General features: G+C 42.9%; 1 protein-coding gene across 1 annotated transcript in view; it reads right to left on the bottom strand.

Annotated features, from left to right (window-relative positions):
• The window catches only part of LOC111952104 (E3 ubiquitin-protein ligase znrf1), a 48764-nt gene extending 39195 nt beyond the window's left edge, over window positions 1-9569 (bottom strand). The window contains exon 1 of the mRNA XM_023970587.2: window positions 8305-9569. Within this exon, the coding sequence (XP_023826355.1) occupies window positions 8305-8689 (385 nt within the window). The 5' untranslated portion in view covers window positions 8690-9569. The remainder of the gene's footprint in view (window positions 1-8304) is intronic.
• Between the last annotated feature and the right edge of the window lie 460 nt (window positions 9570-10029).

Genomic DNA, 10029 nt, shown 5'->3' on the forward strand with positions numbered 1-10029 from the left:
TTGATATAGATTAGAATATCACAAAATAACATGTATTAGATCAAAGGAGTCGGTTTCAGTGGGTTTAAAATCCATGGATGCCTACCCACATGTTCTCTTAAGCCTTCCATAAACATCTATAGGGAGTCTTCACATTAAGAAGATGCCCTCAGGGGCAGATCATTGGATTTCAATGTCCCAATATCAATATTCAGATACATATTTTAATATCACTCACTCAATTTGTGACAAACCGTCTCGATTCGGTCCTATGTAGCAACCTTTGAAATTGCATTTTCTACATTGGATAAAAGTAGAGACTCAGAGCTAGAAATTTGTATATCACACACTGCATTTGAGGAACAATCGGAGAGTAATTCTACTTTGAAAGTTGATAAACTTGCAACCCCACTTTAAAAAYAATGGCCCTTGAATGTTTTGGTACACCTAGTGGAGCTCTTTGTCTACACCCATCCAGCATCGTTCACACCCTCTTAAGCCTTAGCCCCAACCATCTCTTTAAGGATTCACATGTGAAGCCATGTGCTGAWCAGAGTGAGTAAGGTAGTGTAGAAAACAACCAAAGATTTCAAGACTAAAAGAGGTGTAAGTGGTAGCAAAAACACACTTTATCTAGTCCTTGACCTACAGTATATCCTAATCTGACTTTGCTGCAGGTCATGTTGTTCTTCACATTACCGTCTCTGGTAAACACACACTATATCAAATAAAAATCTAAGTTTGTCACATGCACAGGACACAGAATGTGTAAACAGTACAGTGAAATGGTTAATTGCATATTTGCCTAGTAGCATCATCAAAAATAGAAAGTGTCCAGATAACTATTGTATAAATATTATATGATTATTAGGTGATTTTTACCCAGACACACTGGGTCATGTGAAATAAATGCAATAACCACCCCCCCYGCCACATCTAGCTAAGTGGATGGGTCACTATTGTCTAGACATGTACACATGTTTATGAAATACAATAGATGGCCATAATCATCCCCAGATACACCTGGCTAACTTGATGGGGCATGTAAACATCTGGCGAAGTGGAGTCTTTTGTTCAGACATGTAGCTAGCTAGCTAAATAATTAACCTAATGGTGCTTTCAAAACAACTGGGAACTTGGAAAAATACGAGGTCAAATCATGACGTCAGTGATCTTCAGGTCGGAAAGAAGAAACTCTAGAAAGAGGCCTGAGTTCCCGAGTTGGAATTAAGAGTTGGATGACCGTTCAAAGAGATTTTTCCCAGCCGGAGCTAGTTTTTTCCGAGTTCTCAAGTTGTCTTGAACGCACTGAAGTCAGAAGATCCCAGTTCTAAATTCAGAGATCCCAGTTGTTTTGGACACGGCAATAATCCCAACCAGGGCTGTTATGGTGATCGTATTACCGCCACACCGGCGGTCACGAGTCATGATGGCAGTCAAATTCCATGTGACTGTTTAGTCACAGTAATTAGGCTTCTACAAGCTCTGATGCTGCTGATGGTCATTAGTATCCTACCAAACGTGCTAACTTCCTGATACTCAGCACTCTATTGTCCCTCTAATCACGCTGACATCAATGACAACGTAATCAAATATCTATAGGCTATGCAATTGCATGAAAAAACAGAGTGATGGCCTCTATTAAAAAGAGGAGGWTCCCATCATCTTTCTATAGGCTAGGTCTACTATATTTATTTATCAACTTTAATAATATTAACCACATTGCTTCTATTTACAACAGGAGTATAGCCTACCTGGCTGGCATGCAAATGAACCACGGGAAAAGTGTCCTCCATTCGCTATTTAAGTGCACAGATTACATTAGGTGCATGATAATGGACCATTCTAAATCAAAACTAATTTCACACATATATTATTTAGTATATGGAATAGTGTGATGAGTGAATAGTGTGATGGGTGAATAGTGTGATGGGTGAAAATATTAGCTTGTGAATMATATATTATCAGTTTAAGGTAAGAAACAGCTCATGCTTTTTTTCTCGACTTCAAATCATAGCCGCACACCTCATGTATCCTAGCCCATAGGCCTATATGTTTTGATAAGGTTTGTATCACAACTAAAGTGGACAAATAACTTCTTAAAATTAAGCTTAATAATCTGCTTTACAACGGGTATAGAGCCCACTGGCATACATGAGCAGCACGTGAGTTTCAAATTTGGGGAAGATCATTTTCACCATAAAAATGCACCTTTATAATAAAAGCATTACATGCATAATCACATTTGCAGTCACTTTTGAGAATGGCGTTAACGCTTATAGCCTACTGCCGTGTGCACTTTGKTGCACTTATAATGTGAAGAAATAGCCAAATAGTTTATCACATTTTAAGCTAAACATTCTCATCTGTTGTATCAGGCTCATTGCTTAAAACAGGTTTTCTGATGCTAGTGGTTTTATTAATTTGGGATCTATCGCATCCCACAACTGTCCCAGACTATGTTTGTAATATTTATTTCTCACACAGAATAGGTCAACTTTTGTGCTATGGGGGATAGTAGATTGACATAAGAACTGCAAAAGTGCTAGCCTTAGGCCTACTCATCTTGTCGGCTGCCGAAAAGTAAATGTGGACAGTTCCTCCAATATCTTCACTATGCGCCTCGGAATTGGATAAGCACATGCGCAGTTGCGTCCCTGATGTATCCGTCTTCACTTGTAGCCATGTGAGTGAGAGGTGCTTCGGGCATGCAGCCGGGAGAAGGGAATTATAATTATTATATTCAGCCCAAGGGCACAACGGCCACTGGCCGCAAAAGGCATGGATTTTTTTAGTGGGCATTACGGCCACACAAAGCGGATGCAGCCGGGAAATTCGAGGCATTATCAAGTCTTTGTCAAATTGGGAACGAGAGACTGATGAAGTCTGTACAGCTTGCGCAAAACAACAAAGCAGAGCTCATGCCTTTCATGTCATCATTAGAGCTGTACCATGCAGCCTTAGAATGTATGAAAAATCTAAATATATAGCCCAACATTTTTATCACAACTAAAGTTAGATAAATAACTGTACATGAAGCATACACTGTAGGAGCACCTGTTTCTTTGTTAACCGTTCAACACAGACTAGCCACATGTGTTCACTCCCTCAAATCGTTTGTAGAAAATATCKTTTTTATTTTATTCAGTTATATTCAACTGTATTCTTCATAATATAAAATAATAAACAAATAATGCCACGTAATTCTAAGCAAATCTTGTCCGCTAAATTAACTAGCGTAGCCCACAGCCATATGGCATAGCCAGATCAGGACCTAACATAAGGACAACTCAGAGTATGCTATTCTGTTCTTCTGAAATAGACTACATTTTCTTCATATCATGTTTCTTTAGACCTGTCTAAAATAAATAATGGATTTATTGTGATGGTGTAGGCTATATTACATGGATTTATTAGACTTTTTAAAATGTAGATGTTCCAAAGGTCTGCATCATTGGCTTGTAGGCTATGCGTGGAAACCAGGAGATGCTAAATGTGTTTATGTTAAGTAACAGTCAGTTAACATGAGACCGACAGTTATTTGCTTGACAATCACCAGTTTACAAAATTTCATGACCGCCACAGCCCTAATCCCAACTCATACTACTATTAATACAAACCGATTATCATAGCTAGCCACCACGCATGAATCTGCAGGTAGCTAAGGCTAACCAACTAGGTTCAATGTTAGCTAGCTAGCCAACATTAGGCTATAACTAGCAATGCAAATGGYTTTCTGAGATACGAATAATATTACTAAAGAGATCATGCACGTAATGTTAGCTAGCGAGCCAGCCAGCTAACGTTAGCTAGCTAGCTAACAGTATGCTTTAACTTGCAATGAAAATTACTATCTGACAAAATTAGAAACGTGTAATATCTGAAAATGTAGCTAGCTAGACTCTTACCCGTATACATGGATGCRTCTCCCTCTCTGTCACAGATGCCATGGTTGGCCTTYGTTTGGAGATGTAATCCGGAGATTTTCGACTCCCTCCGCATACTTGCAATCAAATGCTATAATTTTCTCCATCTCCTTTGCTATCATATTCTGCTTACACCGGGCATTCCGCTTATTTCAAAACTCAGGCAAGTTCTTCCGTGACAACAACACAAATTCAGGGCAGCAATGTTGAGAGCACTATAGTAACACTTTTGCATTTTTTCTTGATATCTTTCCAAAAAGCTGCAGGAGAAAGTATTATCTACACATACTGAGCAGCTCATGTTATAGACCGAAGCATGCTACATGGCAGACCAATCCGAACTCATCTCTCGGCATGTCCAGCCCATCCATTATCTCAGGCAATCATGGCTAGCGGGAAGGTTCCTGMCTTTTTCATTTTATTTGTATATTTACAGATGGCATATATGTTTGTTATTAAGGCACATGAAAGTTCATATGTCCCAGAAAGCATTTCTGCCCCCCAAAAATGCATTTTGATAACAAATTAATGTTTACATTCAAATGCCTCTCCTGTGAAGTAGTGACATGCGACATACGCCTAGCTTCCTGTAACAAGTCACATTTATAAACACATTATAATACACAAAACACAAATATCATCAGCTAGTCCTGTCTGAATGTTCCTCTGCATTCTAAATGACATTCCACCGGATCAGTCCTTCTTCAGAGAATCACGTAGGGGAGTAATGGAGAAGGGAAGAGAGGAGAGGTGGAATGGTGGTAGACGGCCAGACATAAACTCAGTGACACACAACACTGAGAGGTTCAGGAGTAGTGTTATGAACAGAGAAGAGAGGCAGGCAGATAGACAGAACATTCATCCCAAATGGCACCGTATTCCTAATATAGTGCACTACTTTAACCAGAGCCCTATTGGCTCCCGTCAAAAGTAGAGCACTATATGGGGAATAGGGTGCCATTTGGGATGCACTCAGAGGAGAGAAGTCACCATTAAAGGTACAGATGGGAAGTCTGTGGCTGCCTCTAGCTCCTGCTCCAATCAAACGGCAGGCAAGCAGTGTGACAGCTAGCTCCCTGTAATACCCTGCTGTCTAGAAAGCCTCTGTCTCTCAGAAGAATAAACACCTTGCTGTTTCATGCCCTCTTTCTGTCATGTCAAGGACATCACTTGTTTACTGTCTATCACAGGTCATTAGACTAGACAACATGGATAAGCTTATTAAATGAGTGACCTTGTTTGTTTGTGTATGCCTGTGTGCATCTTCTTTCCACGTGTCTGGGCTGGTTGTCCCTCTAATGATGATACTAAATGCTGGAGTGTGTCAGCATATCTAGAGACCTGTTTAGTCCAGAATACAGGACATTATGCCCATACATGGACAGTAGCCATTTGATTACCTCACATCCAACTCAATCGCAACTCAGACAACTCTTTACCTTACCGGAAAGAACAGCAGTTTCCATGGAAACAGCTGAATGAGAGCGGTAAAGACGGAGAGTGAAATGGGGTGGAGGGAGCCGTGAGAGAGACATACTGACCTATTGTTCTGTTCCTCACTAAACTCCTTGATTGCAGGAGGTGATGGGGCCTTCAATACAGGTGAAATGGGGGGTAGAGTGTGGGTAGGAGGGAGGTGTGTAATGGCATTGGGGTGTCGTGTGTGGGAGAGACTAGGGTATCATTACACAGTGAATGAGACTGCTTTGCTGTGATGGGAAGCACTGGGAAACGATGTGATTAAGGTTTGTGATGCTTAATGACATAGAAAGCATCCTGTGATCAGTGTGATGCTTGCTATACAGTGGCATCATCTGCTTTTTTGATTGACAGAGGCTAATGRCCCCTGCTACTGAAGTCAAAGGTTTATCTTTAGAAAGTCTCTGCTGTATAATGACAGGATTTAGTCCCTGCACCATGGCAACGGTTGCCACTGCCTTTGCCCTGGCCCCCTGTCCTTTTAATTGGCCAGTTGTTTGCACTTGTGGCGTCCTTTTATTAGAAAGGTCTGTCGGCTGTCACTCAACAACAGACTGGCTGTGAAACACTGGTGACAGGAAGTCTGTCAGAGGAACATGTCAAGCCGCTCTCTCCCTCTCTCTGTCTCTTCCCTCTCTCCCTCCTTTCCTCCATCTCTCCCTATCTCCCTTCTTCCCTCTCTCATCCTCTGCATCTTGATGAAACAAGTGTGTGAGGATATTGTGAGGGTGGTAAGGAGCAAGCAAGTGTTCATCTTGAAAATAGCAGTGACAAGAAACGTGGTTGTCACAGACGCAGCAACAGAAACTCCTCACTTAGCCATCCAGTGTGTGTGTGTGTGTGTGTGTGTGTGTGTGTGTGTGTGTGTGTGTGTGTGTGTGTGTMMGWGTSTGTGTGTGTMMGWGTSTGWGTACACTGTGCTGAGACATTGGGAGAAGAGACAGAGATAGAGAAAGAGTGTGTGTGAGGGGAAGGGAAAACATAAATAAATTGAGAATGACCTATATTGTTGAATTCCGCTGCCAGACAGTTCAGCACAGATCTTCAGATGTTCAGTTCAGCACATCCCATCATTCCTAAAAGACTTGCCACTAAAACCCAGCCACAACACTGTGTGTCTACAGTAGTATGCGTGTGTATGTGTTCATGTGTGTTATCATCATTAWTTACATTTAAATTAAAATGGCGGTGTACACAAGTGAATGATTSCTTATGGCTTTAATTTTAGAACAATTACATTGGCTTCTGCTCAAAGAGAGTTCAGTCAGTGCCTCTGCTCTGCTCAAATCGGTGAGTGATTACTTAGCTCTGTGATGGGTGAGTGAGCACCATGGGTCTATRACAGGAGGAGAGATTACACAGACCATTGCTAAGGAGTCTCTAATCTGAGAGTGCATAACAACAACAGTAGGTGAGCAATTTACTAAGTGARAATGTAGACGGGACTCTGTTCAGGAACTGCATCAGTGAAACTGTTTGCTGCTGGATCAAGCAGTTGGCTATCAGAATGAGGTTTCCTGCCAGGATCAGACTAATCAGCAGTCATACAATATTAATAAGAGTATTAATGGAGTATCAATGAGGCTGCATGGAAAAGGGCAGGCCAAAACTGTCCAGTTGGTAAATATCAGAAGGCTCAGTAATATTTGTAATGCTTCAAGCCTAAGAAATGTGTGTGGTGTGTGTGGTGTGTGGTGTGTGGTGTGTGGTGTGTGGTGTGGTGTGTGGTGTGTTGTGTGTGTTCGTGCGTGCGTGCGTGCGTTCGTGCGTGCGTGCGTGCGTGCGTGCGTGTGTCGGCATGTAATACCATTGTCATAGGGGATTTCTGATGTGACCTTGTGTCAGACTTTTGGTTTTAAAGTATGAATTACATTGTTTATTATGCTGCAGAACTGTCTACTGTCTACCTGCCATGGTGGCACCTCACCAGAGTCTTTCATGCTTTGCAGACCGTGAGTACTGTTTCTAGTTTGACTAATCAATTGAACGCAACAATATGTCTGACCAATGCTCCACCGAGATAAGAGAAATGCTCCAAGAAATTTCCAGAAAATATATATTTTTAATGGTTCTTTCAATCAATTCTGCAATTCCACAGTCAAATCCATACTATGATAGGAGTGTGACCACACCAGACTTGAGAGTTTGAAATTGGTAGAATTTAAGTTCTGGTGTCTCTGTCTTCCTTCTACCCCCCCACCACCACCACACACTCCCTCACCACTTCCCAAGGGCACTTGACGGAGGCACCTGTGATCAGCCTTATTAATAGCCATTTTACAGAGAGGACAGAGAGAGACTCCATGTCTTGAAAACAGGGCTGAATTATGTACCTGAAGCAGGACCATAGCCTTATCCMTTATGGGAGCGTCTCAGTCATCAAAAGGAACAGCAGGGTCACCTAGCGATATAAAAGGCAAACAGTCTGGATGTTGATGCCTGACATTCCCTCCTGTGGGTTGCTGGTTTGGGCTTTGGTAATGAGTGCCTGGGGACCTGAGTCAGTGTCGTCAGTATTCTGCAGCTCAGGCCCTGACAAGCCCAGTCAGTGAGACATATTGTGGTCTGAGGTAAACAGATGATAGCTGTGCCCTCCCCCCCAATAAGGTACATAAGATACAAAAGGTCAGACACTCAATGAATCCCTGATTAACTGCCCTGATGGCACTACACAATGGCCGCACGCACACACACACACACACACACACACACACACACACACACACACACACACACACACACACACACACCACACAACACACACACACACACACACACACACACACACACACACTAATTCATTAATGAAGTTCCATGGATGGCAGGGAAGTTTGCTGATGACATCGAGGCCTAATGTCATTGTAAACCCTGATAACTGTGATGTGTGCAGCCAGCCATGGGTGGCTGTGTTGATACTTACCACTGTGGGCGCTAAACCATCGGGGTGCAATGTGCAGGGGTAAGGTGTCTGCCAATGACCCTCGGGAGCCCAGATAGAGCATACCATCTGTGTGATGCCCGCTGCCTGTTTCCTGGTAGCCATTACCATGGGRGGTGTTAGTGCCAGACCCACCTCCGGCCCTGTCCGAGTCTGTTCCTCTGGGGGTATAAAACCCAAAGGGCACCGTAGGACTATGTTCTATGCCCATCCCAGCCACAGAACTCACTGAGCGACTGCGTAACCCCATAGTGCCACTTGGTCGGTAGTGCCCAAAGTGGGCCGAGGGTGGCACTGCGCTGTCATCRGCCGAGACACCGTGAAAAGCACCCCGGGGCCGCCCTGCCGTACTCTGCTTGCCCCCCATCCAAATCGCCCGATAAAATTGGGTGGGGGGTGTTGAAACAGGGCTCCGCAAAGAGTCGAGAGCCGTCACTGGAATCGCCCCCGACACGCCTGTCTGCAGTGCACTTGATCGCCCCTTGCCAGGGACAAAACGGCAGCTTTAAAAAATCCCGGTTGTCAAGTCTGACTAAAGCAGCTGTGTATAACAGACGCAACAGCCCATTTCCCTGACAGGAACATGAGCGACTCGAATGTTTTGATTCAGCTCAACAGAGAAAAACGATCATTTATAGGAGGATGATGTCAAATTAATGATAGAAAAACAACTCCCCTTGATGAAGATAAGCTAAACGCAAGACGTTTTCCCCTCACAACGAATGACAGGACAGCCTGCTCCAAATCACAACAGGGATGATGACAAGCACAAAGCGCAACAACGGTTCCGACAGTCGCGCTTCTCTGCAGTAGGCTAGGCTACCCCCCTTTAATGTTATTATTTTTGTCTTGAAGACTGGTTCAGCTGATCATAACCATAGCCATGACAACTGTTGCTGTCTGTCTGCCAGTCTGTCTTTCCAACGACGTACGTGTGTCCGGGTCCGCTTGTTCTCCGGTTCCCGGAGATTTGGGTCAATGTATGCCGCTCCCCTGCATTCTCATATCCGCGCGCTCGCTCTCACTCCTTGCTGCTGGTAGACAATGGAGGCGTTCAGTGCGCATACTCGGATTAACAATGTAACGCGTGTGAATAGGGAATATACAGTAGTCTATATATATTCTTAATCACGAGGAATTGAATATAATATTGTCCTAATTGTCTGTTTATCTTTTAGAAATCCAATGAAGGCGCTTGTCTGGCTCGCCCCAGGCTACCATGTCAGACGAACGCAGTGTGAGCAGAGGACAGAGATTGATATGAGCWAGTAACGCTGTCATAACCAAGTTAACATGCAGATGGCACAGCATTCATATACGTTTTTTTTAACCAAATGCTGAATTATTGAGATTGTTGACAAATGGCAATTAGCAGCCTAAATGTATTTCCCCCAAATAGGCCTACTTGTTATTGGCATGAATTTATCACGCAATTAGCATACAACTGTTTATTACTGCTTCTTAAACTATAAATWAAAAAAACTATAAACACTATTAACCATTAACAAACCCTTTATAAACTGTACGTAAATTATTACTGCCTCTGTTTGCTATTAATGAGAAAACTATTAATCATGCATGCATCAAAGTTGAAAGACAAATTATATACCATGAACACATCGTGTGTGTGTGGAATGTATCAGTATGATGAGGATGATCTCTTGGATTTAGGCTAATGAGCAGGTTTGAGTGACAGCACAGTCAGTC

The sequence above is a fragment of the Salvelinus sp. IW2-2015 genome, linkage group LG26 (assembly GCF_002910315.2).
Source record: "Salvelinus sp. IW2-2015 linkage group LG26, ASM291031v2, whole genome shotgun sequence".
Lineage (NCBI taxonomy): Eukaryota > Metazoa > Chordata > Actinopteri > Salmoniformes > Salmonidae > Salvelinus > Salvelinus sp. IW2-2015.